Source organism: Salminus brasiliensis, chromosome 17 (assembly GCF_030463535.1).
Source record: "Salminus brasiliensis chromosome 17, fSalBra1.hap2, whole genome shotgun sequence".
Classification (NCBI taxonomy): domain Eukaryota; kingdom Metazoa; phylum Chordata; class Actinopteri; order Characiformes; family Bryconidae; genus Salminus; species Salminus brasiliensis.
Window position 1 is genome coordinate 34,741,074 of NC_132894.1, and position 17,148 is coordinate 34,758,221.

Sequence of the window (17,148 nt, forward strand, 5' to 3'; positions counted from 1 at the left end):
CGAGATGAGATCTCATGAGATAAAATGAGATGAGACGAGAACAAGACGAGATGAAATGAGACGAGATGAGATCTCATGAGGCGAGACGAGATGAGATCTCATGAGATAAAATGAGATGAGATGAGAACAAGACGAGATGAAATGAGACGAGATGAGATCTCATGAGATAAAATGAGATGAGATGAGAACAAGACGAGATGAAATGAGACGAGATGAGATCTCATGAAATGCCGTCAGTGAAAACGTGGAAATGTAGCCTTGAGCTGAATTACTCTGTGACCATCTGACCATATTTCTGACCATGGATCTTTGTGTGTGTGTGTGTGTGTGTGTGTGTGTGTGTGTGTGTTTTCAGATGTGTCTGGTGAGAGCAGTCAGAGTGGTGGTCAGTTCCAGGGCCGTCCTTCTGAAGTGTGGTCCCAGTGGCAGAGCCAGCATCACAGCCAGCAAACTGGAGAACAGCACACACACACTCAGCCCAGCCAGTCCGAGGTGTTCCAGGTAACGTTCTACTCCAGAGGGTCACTTCTTCACTTCTTCAGTTCCTCAGTCAGATGTCCAGATCTTTAAATATGTTCAAAAAGACAATGGTCAGTGGCTCAGCGGTCTTATACGCTACCACCGTAGGCCTGGGGTCACGATGCCATCAGCGGCCGGAGCACAATTAGCGACATCTGCTAGCTGGTGTGGTGGAGCTGGGGACCCGGCGCTTTCCTCAGAGCGTGCCGGCTGCCTGGCGGTGCCTCGTTGTGTTCAGCCCTTACCCTCCCAGTGTCGGGAGCATTGTTAGTGCTAGGGGGCGCTATGAACGGGTGGGTTTATTGTTCGTACTGAATTAGGAGAAAAAGGTTTTAATGGGGAGGAGGAGGAGGAGGAGGAGGGGGGGTGGTTCCTAATTTTTTTGGACTCACCTGGTCTAAAACATCTCCTCCGTTTGTTGCAGGACATGCTGCCCATGGCTGGTGACCCCACCCAGGGAACAGCCAACTACAACATTGAAGACTTCGCTGACCTGGGCATGTTCCCTCCGTTTTCCGAGTAACTGGACTGGATTTTCTTCCTGGATTTTTTTTTTGTTCCTGTTTCCATAACTGCAGTATTGTCGTTGATATCATCACCATCTTCATCATCATCATGATCATCATCATCACCAGCCACACTCAACGCACACCGGCAGTTATATGGCATATATGATGTTATAATGATGTTCCTGCGCAAGCCGTTATGGTTGAAGTTTGAATGGCGACATGTGACTGGTTATCTAGAACTCTAGGACACAGATACACACACACACACACACACACACACACACACTTCCATATCCACACAGTCCTCCTGTCAGGGCTGGTTTTGCACAGATAGTTGAGTATCCTGTGAGAGGATATGATGTGGACTGTCTGCTTTTGACGTTATCATGTACGATAAGTACTCTCAGCGTCTTTCCTGGAATGAGAAGAGACTTTTTTCATCATTCAGCATGAGTGTGTGTGAGAGTGTGTGTGTGTATGTGTGTTTCTGTGTGTGTGTGTGTGTGTATGTGTGCACACTCACTGGCTGATGGAGGAACCTGCCGAGAACCTTTCGAGAACATTGCACCAGCATAACCCGATGCAGCATTACGCTTACTGTGGAAAGTATAGTCTATGTAGTGATGTCCATAATATTAGCTGAACTAATAATAGTCGTAGATGGATTATATAAACAAACGAGAAAAAAAAAGTGTTACGTTAAATTTCAGAATTTCACGCTTTTGTTTGTTTTTTTGTTTGTTTTTTTTACGTAAGATTTTGTGGCGAAAGTTCAGGCTTCAAGTGCTCTTCGTTAAAAAGCTTCGTCACCAGCCTCGCAGCAGCAGCAGCTGACGTGTTGAGCATTGCAGTGTGTGATCTGTCGTAGTCTTCGTGGCTGCAGCAATCCTCCAATTTCTTTTTTATTATTAATATTATTATTTTGTGTTTTTTTTGTTTTTGTTTTTTGGAACTTACGACATGGACTTTTGAGGTCTAGATCTTTTACACGATTAAAAAAAAAAAAAGTGTAACGGCGAAATGAAGGACTGATGGGAAAAGACTTGAAATGAATGAAGAAACCCCCTTTTTGCTAAAATCGACTTGGATGACTTTGATTTTTTGATGTAAATAATAATGTGATTTTTATGTGGGATCATGTGTTTCTTTTTTGTTTGTTTTTTTTCCACATCCACCGCGACATGCGTCCTTGTGTAGGTTGAATATCATCCATGGTGTGCAATGTGGGTACGTATTTAACTCTGGGTATTTAGTTAGCCTGTTAACTGTACGATGAGTTTAGACTTGTATAAATCGTGTACATGTGTTCCATTATTTTTGTGACGACGAACCGTGCTCGTGACAATAAACTCTCATTCAATCAGAACCGACTGAACCGCGTCTGATGTCCTGGTTCATCCCTCGCACTCCCACGCCGTCGAACTGTTCACATGAACAGTCAGATTTAAGACATAAGAAATGAAATGATGTGGTGATCAGATCACAACGTGAGCACTTATGATCAGACGTTTCTTAATTCAAGGTGTGAACAGGGTCTAGATATCAGATTTAAGAAATAGTAGTGAAATAGACTCTATGAGTCTAATCACAACATGTCTCCAACTAACATGTCTGCACTATAGACCCCTGTGGTGCGGCCTAAGCTTTCGGCCTTTGTTTTCCTTCCATTACTTTTACTTTTCTACTTGAAGTCGTTCTGAAACCAGTACTTTTACACTTTTACTGGAGTAAAAAGCTTCAGTTGATTCTTTAGCTTCTATAGAAGTCTTTTAAACCCTCGTATCTCCACTCACTTCTGCTTGAGTGTGGAGACTTTTGGCACCTTTGCTCTGGTAAAAAGAAGCACCGGTTGTTCTGAACAGAAGGCAAGATGAACTTCGGTTGTCTCCTCGTACCCTTAGCACTCCTGTCATTATGTATTATAGCGCTGAACTCGGCTTGATCAGAATTCCACACCAGCAGCGTTTAAGCTCCAGGGTTTTGTCTCTTGTTCTTACCAGGCCGGGGACATGTCTACTCCTCTTTTTTGGAGAGGAGAGTGTGTAGGCGAGTGTGTGTCTAATGCTTGTTCTGCCTGTTCAGCTTCAACCTTCTCAGCAGCACTCGAGCGCTCCTCACATCCACGCCGGCCGAGGCTCGTCGATAGAAAACCTGAAAAATTCATATGAGTGGATTTTTTCATGTTTTCTTCGAGCGGTCAGAGTGAAAGCAAAGCCTCCAAGCTGTGCCAACCAAGAAATGAAGTATCCACAGAGTTTGTAGCTTATTTTCCACGTGAGTCAATCTACGGAAGGAGGGTCGTTTCCAGAAAGGCTCAAAAAATTCCATCAGGAGCAAAATCCACAACATGAAAGATACGCTCCTCCCCACCTTCCACCCACCGTCTTAGCATTATCCCTTTTATTCAGACATGGGAGCCCTATTCTTAATGAAACGTGACGGGGTGGTACATTTCTTCATGTGGTTGAGTTTCTAACCAAGCACTCATCATTTTCTTTGCATTAAAAGTCGTATTCTGCGTGACGGGGTGGTCGGGTTGAGCTTGACGGGCCTTATGCTGTCTAACCTGGAAAAAACCAATTAATCTCCAAAGTGAAAGAATTTCAGAGCTTGACTTTTAGGCTCAGAAGATGTCAATTCCTATCTGAGATGTTATTGTTAAAGCAAAGGTACAGTTTTACGTTTTAAGTTGGCGTGACGGGGTGGTAAGTCAAACAATGACATTTATTCAAAATAAGGCTTTTATTTTGAATAAATATGTACATGGTATGTAAATAGGGAAACACATATAATCCTGAAATTAAATTTAACAATATTTGGTAAAAATGTTTTGGCAATTTTCTTTTAATTAATACTTTAAAATATATAAAATTGTATTTTTATTAAACTATGTTTTTGGAGCTCCAAGTGGCTTAGCGGTCTAATTAGCTGTGCTTTCTCCAGGGAAGTAGACGGCAATCTCTCTCCTCTCATCACTCTGAGAGCGATGCTGGCCATCACAGATTTCCTTTTTTTAATTACATTTATTTGGTGAAATTTTGAAATTTTTATGATATTTTAGATGCAGTCGTCATGGACATGAAAATGGTTGTGCACTGATTAAAAATGATCAAAATAGTACGATACTCTTTTGGAATTAGTATTTTTTATATCTATATTTCATGTTAATAAGACATGAATACTTGAATTAATACTGTCAATTAATTTGAGCGAAACAACATTTCTGTTTAATGCAGCTGATTGAACACTGTGGACGCAAATTTAAAGCAATAGTACAGTTTTACAAGTTGGCGTGACGGGGTGGTAAGTCCAACAAATCTTTTTTTTTTTACAAAAATAAGGCTTTTATTTTGAATAAATATGAAAAACATATAATCCTGAAATTAAATAAATGATATTTGTTAAAAACAAAAAAAATGTTTTGTTAATTTTCTTCTAATTAATACTTAAAAATATATAAAATTGTATTTTTATTAAACTATGAATTTGGAGCTCCAAGTGGCCTCCATTAGTGAAGTGGCCTCCATTAGCTCCATTAGTGGTCTAATTAGCTGTGCTTTGGGAAGTAGATTAGGGAAGTAGGGAATAGATGGCAATCTCTCTCCTCTCATCACTCTGAGAGCGATGTTGGCCAGCACAGATTACATTTTTTTAGTTACATTTATTTGGTGATTTTAATTATTTAATTATTTGGTGATATTCATTTTTATATTTTGGTGATAATTTAGATGCAGTCGTCATGATGGGCAGTAAGGACATGAAAATGGTTATGCACTGATCAAAGTAATATGATACTTTTTTGGAATTAGTATTTTTTTCATGTTATTTATTTCATGTTAATAAGACTACTTGAATGAATAGCGTCAATTAATTTAAGCGGTATATTATTTCTGTTTAAAGCAGCTAATCGAACACTGCGGATGCCATTTTAAAGCAATAGTACAGTTGTACAAGTTGGCGTGACGGGGTGGTAAGTCCAATAAATCATGACATTTTTACAAAAATAAGGCTTTTATTTTGATATTTTGAATTTTTTTTAATCAGTGTATGACCATTTAGTTTTACCATTCAACTGCATGTAATACAAAACCACCCCCCCCAATGGTTACTGTACACACCTACAGCTAACAGCACAGAATATATTATAATTGCATTTCCAAGGCCTTCATTCATTTGTCCCATCAGAGAGACGAGCGGCGCGCTCAGAGCGCTAACCGGGGGTCAATGAAGTCAGCTTAGCCGTGAGCACACACTTAACTTCACCGAAAGTTCATTTCTAAGACGGTGCCGGCAATCCTCCTCAGGTTGATGAGGTCTTCGATTGCGCTCCTTAAATTTGCAGCTGACATTTGCTAAGCTCCACGGTGCCGCGGAGAGACTGCTCCCATTTAAAGTTGTCCTTCTGTCCCAAATGTAATCAGCTGATTAGCCAAAGACCCGTATGGTGCCCGAAGTTCGCTTCTTCTAGTTTTGCGCTGGAGCTACGTGGCTAATGCAGCCCGTAAACAGTGTAAAGTTGCATACAGCAATTAGCATGGTGCTAATGGTTCGAAAAATTCCATCAGGAGCAAAATCCACAACATGAAAAATACGCTCCTCCCCACCTTCCACCCACCGTCTTAGCATTATCCCTTTTATTCAGACATGGGAGTCCTATTCTTAATTAAGTGTGACGGGGTGGTAGATTTCTTCATGTGGTTGAGTTTCTGACCAAGCACTCATCATTTTCTTTGCACTGAAAGTCTGAAAATTCAAATGCGTATTCTGCGTGACGGGGTGGTCGGGTTGAGCTTGACGGGCCTTATGCTGTCTAACCTGGAAAAAACCAATTAATCCTCAAAGTGAAAGAATTTCAGAGCTTGACTTTTAGGCTCAGAAGATGTCAATTCCTATCTGAGATGTTATTGTTAAAGCAAAGGTACAGTTTTACGTTTTAAGTTGGCGTGACGGGGTGGTAAGTCAAACAAATCATGACATTTTTACAAAAATAAGGCTTTTATTTTGAATAAATATGTAAATGTATGTAAATAGGGATAAACATATAATCCTGAAATTAAATAAATGCCAATAGCCAAAGACCCGTATGGTGCCCAAAGTTCGCTTCTTCTACTTTTGCGCTGGAGCTACGAGGCTAATGTAGCCCGTAAACGGTGTAAAGTTGCATACAGCCATTAGCATGGTGCTAACCGTGGGCCCAAATTATGAACACTCTCCTCAAACTGTGCTCAGTAATCTCTAGTGGACTTGCGTACGTGGTTTCTGACGCGGCATGAGTCAGCGTTGGTTATTAACATGGACACAATCCAGGCTAGACGTTGCAGATGCTAATGTTTACAGCTAACGGTGAGTCGTGGTGTCGGAAACCGCTTAACCAAGCAAGTCTATTAGAGCTCACCGAACACCTCCATGCCGTCTGAGGAGGTGTGACGTTTTAGGCATGTAGCTTGATTGTTCAGTGCTAAAAAGTGATTGACAAAAGTATTTGGACACCTGCTAATTCATTGTTTCTTCTGAAATCAAGTGTATTAATAGAGCTGATCCTGCTTTTGTTGGAGGAACTGTCTCTACTGTCCAGGGAAGATTTTGGAGGAGGAGCCTTGCTGTGAGGATTTGATTGCATTCAGCGACAGGAGAGTTAGTGAGGTCAGGATGTTGGATGATTATCACCACCACACAGTATCCCAAACTGGATGGAGCTCCGCCATCCATCATTTCAGAGAACACAGTTCTTCTTCCACTGCTCCACAGCTCCTCAATGCTGGGGGGCTTTATACCCCTCTACTAGCCCACGCCTGCCGTTAGGCAGCATAGGTTCAGAAGAGAGCAGTCCTTTCCTATTTGGACAGTTCACCGATGCTCACGGAGGTCCCACCTCACCACTGACATGACTTAAAGGGTCTGCTGCTGACGTTGGGCTTGTGGAGTCCACGCCTCGACTGCTCAGATCTGCTGTGCTGAATATTAGGCCTCAGTATTAGCCTTTTTCTACCTCCGAATTTTAGTACGACAATAAGGAAGCAGGCATGTCTTGGCTGATCAACTATTTATGGTGGAAGGGTGGAAGCCAGGTACATAACAGGTGCCAGACTTCTGCTTTCAGAGGTCCAGACTGACTGAACGCTGTGCTCCAGGCCTCGCTCCTCTGCAGCTACATGTTGTTTGGCTTGCTTTCGCATTCAGTAAGCATGCCATGTCAGCTTTGATTGCCTTTAACGCCGTGTTTACTTGAATGATTCAGGCTGAAACGTTGCGAGGAGCGCTGAGAAGACGTCGGGGTCGGCCTTGCGCAGCTTCGCCCGGAGCTGTATGGTGGTGGTGTTGTTTTTTTTGTTTTTTTTTGTCGGAGTTGAAGTGCAGTGGCATCTTTCGGCGGGTGCAGCGCGCCTCCCATTTGACAGGCTTTAGTCGAGCCCACTTGGGCTTTCGCACAAACCATTTCTAAACAAAACACACTGTACTGGCAGCCTATCATTAACGAGTTTCTGATGGGTGCAAACAAGCCATAACCGAGCCGGCCTGTGTTTTTTTTTTTTTTGCTTCCCCTCCCAGCCTTTTTGTTTTGTGTGTTGGAAGGTAGGGCGTTTGGAGGACACTTCGGAGCTGCTTTGGCTGTCTCTGCTTGTTTCATATTTAGCGAGACACATTAATCATTATTCAGCCCACATGCTGGGCAGGGGTGCTACCAGCCGAGTGTCATAGAATCGGCCATCGATCACGAGCGGTGCACGCTTTTTCCACACTAGCGCCAGCGCTAATAGACACGTCAGAGCTAACTCTCGGCCTGGTCCGCAGCTCTGTCTTAAGCCTGGTGTTGCACTGCACTCTGCAATTCAAAGATACATCCGGACCCAGCTTCTCCTTCTCTTCAGAAGACCCAAAAGGGCAGCCAGGACGCTCGCACGGCGGACTGCAATATCCTTTCCCACCGTTTTCTCCATTAAGGCACCGCTAATAGTTTCACACACTGTTCAGTTATTAGACTACTTATCTCTCAGTAGCCTTCAATTCCCTGATGTAATCGACTTCGGAGGCTTCCGGACTCCCTTTGCTGACGGGACGGTGCAAGACTCTAATGGACGACAGCAGTCCTTGTGTACTTAACTGTGAGACAAGCTTCAGTGCTGCAGTTTTAGTCAAGTCAAGTCAAGTCAGATTTATTTGTAGAGCTTTTTACAACTGCTGTCGTCACAAAGCAGCTTTACATAATTAGTAATTAGTAAAAGACAGAAAAAAAAGAAATAACGTAAGACATGAAGGATCCAAGACCCCCAGTGAGCCCCAACGGCGACAGTGGCAAGGAGAACCTCCCTCAGAGCTGGAGGAAGAAACCTTGGGAGGAACCAAGACTCACAAGGGGGACCCGACCCGTCCTCCTCTGATCGGAACTATTGATAAATTATTGATAAAAATGACCAAACCAGATACAGCAGATAGTTAATAGTGGTGATATTATTAATAGTGGCAGATGGTTAAGAGTCCATTTAGGTTTAACATGGTCATTAAACAGGTAGCAGTGGTAGGAGGGTGTGCTGCTGGTCTGGTATGGGTGGTGGTGGGTGGGGGGCCTGCTGGTCGGACTGGTAGGTGGCAGCTGGTCTGACGCAGGTTGAGGGGACCTCAGCGGGCAATCTTCCAGCAGGTCGGGCTGGGTGACCAATTACTCTGAACACTGACACTATTGATGCAAGCAGTAACCTAATGTTTACTGGTAATAAACTGATAAAAGTGAAATTATATATATATATTTTTTGTAAGTATTATTTATTTATTTATTTGATCTGTCTTTAAGTTAGAATATCAGATATTTACACTATTTTATTTTATAACTTTTAGCCTAAACTGACACTAGTGATGCTAGCAGTAACTCAAAGTGTACCAGTAATAAACTGGTAAAAGTATTTATTTTACCAAGAAAAGTCAAATTAAAGATATTTTTATTTATTTAATTTATTTTTATCTGTACAAGTTATAATATCAGATATTTACCCTATTTTATAGCTGTTTTAGCCTAAACTGGTACTATTGATGCAGGCAATAACTCAAGCAGTAACTTGAAATGCCACCAGCGATACAAGCAGTAACTAGTAATAAGCAGTTTACTAGTAATAAACTGGTAAAACTCAATAAAACCAATAAAAATACAGTTAAAGAAATCCTCAGTTATTTTTACTTGTGGAAAGTGTAATTCTAAGCTATATTAGTCTAAAATGTCATCAGCGATACAAGACATAACTCAACGTTTACCAGAAATAATCTGGTAAACCTCATTGTTTAACTATGAACTAAATTATATATATATATATATATATATATATATATATATATATATATATATATAATTTAGTTATTAGTTAAACATTTAGTTTATTATCAGTTTATTCTCAAAAATCATGTTAATCATGCAGTAGTATTAATAAAGCAGTATTTTAAAACTTTCAGATGGTTCCAGGACAACGGGCAGGATCGGGATAGCTAATACTCCGAACATATTAGCTTCAGTTACCTTCAGTGTTCCTCCAGCTGCACTCATTAAACCTCTGACAGTTTCATTTGTGAGAGATGTTCAGACAGGAGCTTAATCACTGCGTTTTGTAGTTATTCAGATTTTGACATGTAATTTGCATCATTCTGATTAGAGGCTAACGTTCACTTCTTGTTAGTAGGAGTTTCTGGGTTCAATGAGAAAATTTAGCAGCCATGTTCGAAGGTAAAAACATCACTGGTTATTAATAAACCCTGGATAATTAAAAGGATGGAAATGTGAGGAGTTGTTTTTTAGATGCCTGCTCTGGACGAAGTGACATTTTGTCAGTTGAAGAATTAAATGTAGGTAATATGTCTAATATTTCTCGTCACTGTGAGATTGATATAATACATGACAACAGTAATTAGGGAGTCATGTCGGGGCCAAAATAGATTAAAATAAAGGCAGTGTTAATGTTTTAACGTTAATGAGACTTTCGTTAAAGCAGTGACAGTTAATCAGTTTGCCTTCTTGTGTGTTCTTCTACTCTGGTGTTCTTGCCTGACGTCATCCTCCACTGCCCAAGCTGCACTTCTCTTAGATCGCATTTACCAAGAATGACTAAAGTATGATCTTGGATGTGTTCTTTCTCCACCCTGAAATCCAAGGATGCAGCGATTGGTGACTTTCCGACAAGAACAAACAGAAATTTTGAGCATTCATTGCGAATTGAGCGCTTATTCGATAGTAGAAGTTGCTGGTTCTCATATTTTATATAAACTGCCCAGCCTATTATGTCTATTATGACTGGCTTTTGTGCTTAGAGTCATTGTCTAGCTGCATGACCCACTTACAGCAAAGCTTCAGTTCACAGATAGATTTGTGACATTCTTCTGTAGAATTTCTTGAAGCAATCCAGAATTTAATGGTAAGACATTTTCGACCCAAGGCAGCAATGATCCCCAAACCATGATACTGCCATCCCCATGCTTAACAGGAATGACAAGATTAGATTAGAATGAAATTCTAAAATAATCATAAAGTTAGTGGTCAGTGAGAGTGTCTACGTGTAATTGACTCTGTATAACATGAGAATAAACCCAAATAAACATAAAGTCAGTGGTCAGTGAGAGTGTCTACCTGTAATTAACTCTATATAACATTAGAATAAACCCAAATAAACATAAAGTCAGTGGTCAGTGAGAGCGTCTACCTGTAATTGATTCTATATAACATTAGAATAAACCCAAATAAACATAAAGTCAGTGGTCAGTGAGTGTCTACCTGTAAAACTATATAAATACATTCAAAGTAATGATTAGACCTAATCAGATTTAGTAAATTAACTGTTTCTTGTGCTTCTTTTTTCAGTCAGGATAAATTTACAGTCAAGCTGAGTTTATTTATTTGCATATAAATACGTCTCCATTTATACATCTTTTTATCTCTCCAAGAGACATTCGAAAGCGTGGATGCGAGTGTTTATAGAGTTTGCTTCAGGTTTACGTTGCATCTGACCCAGATAATGTTGAAGTCTAGCATTAATATCATCTCCAACAATGTGTCAGAGCAATAAATCAAACAAGCGGTTTGGAACGTTTTGCCAGTGAAATAAAAACCTCAATAATAGCCTTTCTCTCCCGTTGTTGCCAGTAATACATACACTCGCCCCAGCAGGCACGCTTTAAAAGGTCTTCATCCCAACTTGCAAAACAAAGGTGCCTTTGACACTTTTATTTGGCCTAGTTTCTTGGACAGGGCTATTTTTTGTCTGTGGCTACCATACTTCGAGATGGGCTTCAGCACTGGACTCTCAGAACAATGCTGTGAGGAAGGGCAGGAACCACTATGGGCATGGAGTGGGGCTTCGGAGCTGCCATAGACGCACAATTCCAAAGATGTTCAACACTGCGTATTCCACACTCTCTTAAAAATAAAGGTGCTTTAATTAGGAGATGCCATACAAGATCAATCAGTGAAGAACCTTTTTAAAGGTCTAAAGAACCCTTATATCAAGTGATACATGGTAACATGGTTCTTGATGGAACCAAAACTGGTTCTACTATGATGTCCCTTAAAGTATCCTTTAATTAATCCTTTAACCTGATGAACCTGAAGTCAACTTGGACCATTTCTACTGGTCCATTCATCATGAACGTCCAACACCGCTGGCATTTTCAAATCGTGTTGGTACAAGGCCCAAGTGGAGATACCAATCCCACATCCGCAGTCCCAATCCTTTGTCAGACTGGACGCAGCCCATTTGAAGGACATCATAAACCCAGTGCTGGACCACCTGCAGCAGGACTAGTGATGATGCAGTTGACTTGGCCCTGCACCTTATCCTCCTGCACCTCAACCACTCAAAGACCATCTCAAGAACCTTGTTCCATTCAAGAACCTGCCGTTGAAAGATGTCTCTCAGCATCAACTTAGCATACCGGTCTCCACCCGCTAATGGACAGCCAACCTTCTTACAGGAAGGGAAGTCCTGTAAGAAGTCCTGTAAGAAGTGCCTCGTGTGCCTCACACGAGGCACTTTGGACACCAAAAGAATTTGCGTCCTCAAAAACCATTGGTTGACTCGAGGCCCTCAAACCTGCCAGACCTTATCTCCATCTGTGATGGCTGTGGAGTCCTTCAAGTTCCTGCCATCTTTGATCACCATCCACCGGAAGTGCAATAGCTTATCAACATCAACTCCAATCCCAGGATTGTCATCATCACCACCTCCATCACAGTCTGGTGCAGTTCTGCCACCAAACACAACATTCACAACTGCAGGTCATCATTTGGTCTGCAGAAAAATCCAATCCTGCCCGACCTGGAAGTGTGTAGAGGAAATCATGGCTGACCCTCATCCCCTCCTCCTTTTCTCTGGCAAGATCTTCAGCCTGGCTCTGCATTTTGTTGTGGATGACCACTGTGGGCAGCATAGGCCATTACACCTGGTCACTTCATGTGTCTTGAGTATCAGGGCTACATCTGGATTAGGCCTAACCACATAAAACTGTAAGTGTGAACGCATCAGATACCAGTCCGATCACTCAAACCGCTTCAGGAGGTGGTCTGAGACCCCATTTACACCTGGTCAGTTCATGTGACTAGTACCTGGATTGTATCCTGGTCAGACTTTAGCCTCATGTGTTTACACTCGTTACAGCAATGTAAACACACCCGCCTCTCCGAGATGCATTTCCCAACCGAAGCACCAGTAATAATTGTTGTGCAACAAGCGAATTAGTGTATTCCATCCCACACAGTGATCAGATCTCAGTCTGATTAACCGGAGATGCATTTGACTCCTGGGTGTAAACCATGTGACTAAAATCTTATCAGGATACTGTGTCGCTGACCAGGTCGCTGCGTATTAAGGTTATGGTTCTGGATAAGGCCGAGCGAATATACCCTATACTCATTCATACCAGATACCAGTCCGATCACTGAAACCTCTTCAGTTGTAGCAGTGTAAACATCCGCCTCGAGGACAGCGAGACAGCAACTTTTAGCACATCACAGGAAGAGGCTGAACAAATAAACAACCGGTTGCCAGGTAATGAGCGAATTTGCATATTCCAATTGCCTTTGCCAATTTTTGTCAAGTGTAACTGCATATGGCTAAGTCACACTTCTCCTGTCTGCTCTCCTTGATGCTCATCTGTAGCTCGGTTCTCTCAGTAAAAATACAGGCAGAGCTGACTAGTCAATGGATCCACACGAGTCTCAGATCAGCAGTAGAGTCTTCAGTAAAGTATTCGGACGCAGCCGGCTGTCAGCGGATGGCTCCTGACGCAGCCTGACCTAAACACTGTCTCACTGAGCTCCACCATAAAGCCATATTTCTATACAAACTGACCCCAAACTGACCCTAGACACACAGGAGTTCACTCACATCTGTTTTAACTGATCGTGAAGAACATGTGCTGCCCTCAGGGTAGCAGATCTCAGCTGAGGCGATGTCCAATCAATAAATAAATCTATTTAAGAGATTGTGACGCTCACACCAGTCAGTCCACAGGCAACTTTCAGTCGCGATGGAGACCAGCTGGATGTGGTGGACACTTCCAGTAAGTAGGTTAGGCACTTTGGATCTGTATTCTGTACACATTCTCCCTGATCCAGAGACATGCCGCTTCATGAAGGTGGCTGAGCTTTAGTGATAAGCTCGCCCAGACGCGTCTGAAGATGTAGGCAGTGGTGTTATTACTACATTTCCATTATGATAGCGGCCCTTGATGAAATGTAAAAGCCACATTTACCTCTGGAAGCGTAGCAGAGTTCCGCTCTCCAATTGATGAAATCAGCAAATACGGACCTACAGGTCACACTGAGCCGCTCACTTAGCATTCTCTGCCAACCTGCTTGACGGCGTGGCCGGGCTGAGTTTTAAAAAAGATGCTGCGGCAGATTTCACACATATTTGAGCCTTGCAGAGAGTTTGTAGCTTGTGCCTGACTTTGCTGAATCTGAGAACCATTTACATCCAGCAGATGTTCCTAAACTCTGAAGGTCCTCAACGGCTGTAATTGGTTAGCCTGTGACTGGTTGGTTGGTGATGGGTTAGACTGTAATTGACTGGTCTGCAATTGGTTAGCCTGTGGTTAGTTAAACTGTAATTGGTTAGCCTGACACTGGTTGGTTGGTGATGGGTTAGACTGTAATTGGCTGGTCTGGAATTGGTTGGCCTGTGGTTAGTTAAACTGTAATTGGTTAGCCTGTGACTGGTTGGTTGGTGATGGGTTAGACTGTAATTGACTAGTCTGGAATTGGCTGTAATTGACTGGTGATTGGTTAGCCTGTGACTGGTTGGTTGGTGATGGGTTAGACTGTAATTGACTGGTGATTGGTTAGCCTGACACTGGTTGGTTGGGGATTAGTTAGCCAGCATGTGATTTCTTAGCCTGTGATTGACTTATATTGTAATGGGTTAGCCTTTAATTTGGCCAGACTGTGATTGGGTATACAGCCACTATATTTAAATATTTAACTCGCTAAACTATCCAGCTAATTCAGTGAATCACAAAAGAGACTGTGATTGAGAACATCAGTAGATCCACCCAGAAAAGTACATTACTGTACATTTAACATAAAGTTCACTAGTATCTAAATATTGTTGTAGCAGTATCCCACAACAATACACCCCCCACTCCACCCCAACAAACTAATTTTACAGGAAAAGCACACTGGTGCCCCAAAGAGTCCTTCCTTCCCCAAGCATCTTTCTGTTTCCAGTCACATCCAGCACAAAACCCCATCTTTCCAGAGACTTTGACAGCTGGAGCCACCACTCACCACTCGCACGAACACTATTATTGTGTTGACGCAGCCTTGAGAGGACATTCAACAACGCCATTGATTGTGAAAAATGGTGTCAGATGCTAGTTATTGTGTTCCCAAAAGCACTGACTCATTCAGGTGGGCCTGGCCCAGGTTGGCTAATCAGGCTGAAGGGCTCCCTTAGATTTGGCTTTGACTTAAACCACCAGAAGGCCTTTTGTCAGTGTTTTAGCATTGCTCTCTGACATTGTTTGGCAGGAGCCCCTGAGAATTCCAGTCATTGTTAGCGTAAGCTCCAAGGCAACTGGTCTTCATTTTGCGTAAGGCCATTTTTATTGTACCATCTGGAGAACTCTGCAGCTGTCTTGTGATGCTAATGCAATAGACAAAAGTACAACAGGAAAAAAGAGCTGTGGTCTTCGGTGACGGACAAGGGCAGTGTTGCAGGGGGGATTTCGGCTATTGCCGAAATCAGAAGGGGCAGGTAGAGTAGCCCAGCTCTGTTTGCGATCATTGTGGTGTGGAATGAAATGCTAAAACTCCAGAGTGAGCTCAGGCCTTTTGCCAAACGGAGGGCTTGTCATGCTGACGTGCTTGAACCCCTAGAATTGCCACTTGACCTTGATTGATGGAGTTACCATAGGAGCTTAGAAATGGGTTTCTGCCATTGTTTCATGTCTTAGAAGCTGTTGTTAATTAATATATACACTAGTTACTGACTACCCTCAGCTGGTGGGAAACCATGGAAAGACAGGAAAGGTGAGAAATACAGCTACTGGGAACAAAGCAGGAAAGGTGAATCAGTAAGGCCACAGGGGTGGAGATCCGTCCTCCATTATTCTCGCCCATTGGCCTAGTGCGTCATGACCAGTCAATAAAACCATTCTGGATTTAGTGACCTTTCCATTTGTGACGTCAGACGTCAGGGCACCAGTGCATGACCACCAGTGCTTCACACAACACAGATACAAGCTGTTGCAATGCCATCATGTCCTGTCGGGGGTCCTGGTGACCCCCGACACCTCCTCCGGTTAGTTCAGCTAGTTAGCTCTGGCTCACTAAATATAGTGGCTGTGTACCCAATCACAGGCTAACCCCTTAACACTCCAAGGCTCCAAGGCTTATTACCCACTAAGGTGCATTACTCAGTAACTACAGGGTCTCCTGTACAAACTGGCAGGGCTATTCTCTGGTAATAGAAGCGTGTTATAACACCTCGGCCCACCGGCAGGACATAGGCTTTATAAGGGGCCAATTAACTTAAATTACAGTCTAACTAATTAACCAATCACAGCGTTACCTGCCGTTATTCTATACAGGTGAATGGACTGCTGGACCAGTGAGCGCTCCTCTGGAGTTCAATCCCAATTGCTGTCTGCTGTTTGAAATATGACCTTCAGCCGTGCTACCTGTGTTGGTTCCAGCCCCTGGTTCTGTCTCCGCCCCTTCCCGTGTGGACAGGTTAGTCGGGACGCAGCTCAACAACTACATCAATGGTAATAGTTGTTGATAGACACATCAGGTATAGGCCGAGTGCTACCATCTGCCAGCTTTTCTCGGATAGGTTTGGTCCTGGTAAGGCAGGATAGCGGCAGGTTAGCTTTGGCACTACCCACCATCCACCTTTGATTGAGCCAATGGAGTCAATGGAGTCCATAGCAGTTCAGAGCTCGGTCATTTTATCAGTCCTCTTATATCCCTATATCCTAGCAGGGTGCCGTATGTGAATGGGGTGTTGGGGGCAATTCTAAGGGTCTGAGATTGACCCAGGGCCTAAAAGCATAGCAGATTTGGCAGATTTGTTAGAATTGTAAGAGTAGTGTCTTTTTATGGGGCCCCAAAAAATCCCTGGCAGCGCAAAACTGCCACCTCCACGTAAATCCGGTAAGAAAACATTTGGGCCCAGATTTAGAGCCATTTGCTGTGTTTACACACAGCAGAAGTGCTGAATCAGCGCAAACATTATAATCCAGTGTTATAAAAGAGCATCTGTTCCAAGTTAAATGAAAGAAAACTGAAATCCAGACTGAATACACTCTTCCTTTCTGATTTTGCTCACCACCACAATGTGGACGTAGATAACATATCAATGAGCGCGCTGAAGTGGCGAGGCACACAGGCTTCACAGGAGTTTGTCTGCAGGGTGTTTGCTGTTACAGCAGATATCCAAGACTTTCTTCCAGGGGCTCCGAAGCATCTGCAGTTTTCTCGGCATGGATTATCAGGGAGAACAGGATGTCCTTTGGCCTGCTTGAAGAACTGAAGGACAGCAGGGCCGTCACAGCGCTTCTCACCAGAAAGAAGGTGCATTTTTGACCCCGAAAAGCACAAACAGTGAGAGCGGCTCCTCTTAACATCCGCTGTGCATTTCGTCCCCGG

The 17,148-nt window shown here is 42.8% G+C and overlaps 1 protein-coding gene across 8 annotated transcripts in view; it reads left to right on the forward strand.

Moving 5' to 3' along the window:
- Positions 1–2,394, forward strand: part of arnt2 (aryl-hydrocarbon receptor nuclear translocator 2) — a 92,425-nt gene extending 90,031 nt beyond the window's left edge. For all 8 annotated transcript variants that reach the window (XM_072660787.1, XM_072660786.1, XM_072660788.1 and 5 more), the window contains 2 exons: positions 356–501; positions 944–2,394. In XM_072660787.1, the coding sequence (XP_072516888.1) occupies positions 356–501; positions 944–1,042 (245 nt within the window). In that variant the 3' untranslated portion in view covers positions 1,043–2,394. The remainder of the gene's footprint in view (positions 1–355; positions 502–943) is intronic.
- Positions 2,395–17,148: the final 14,754 nt, after the last annotated feature.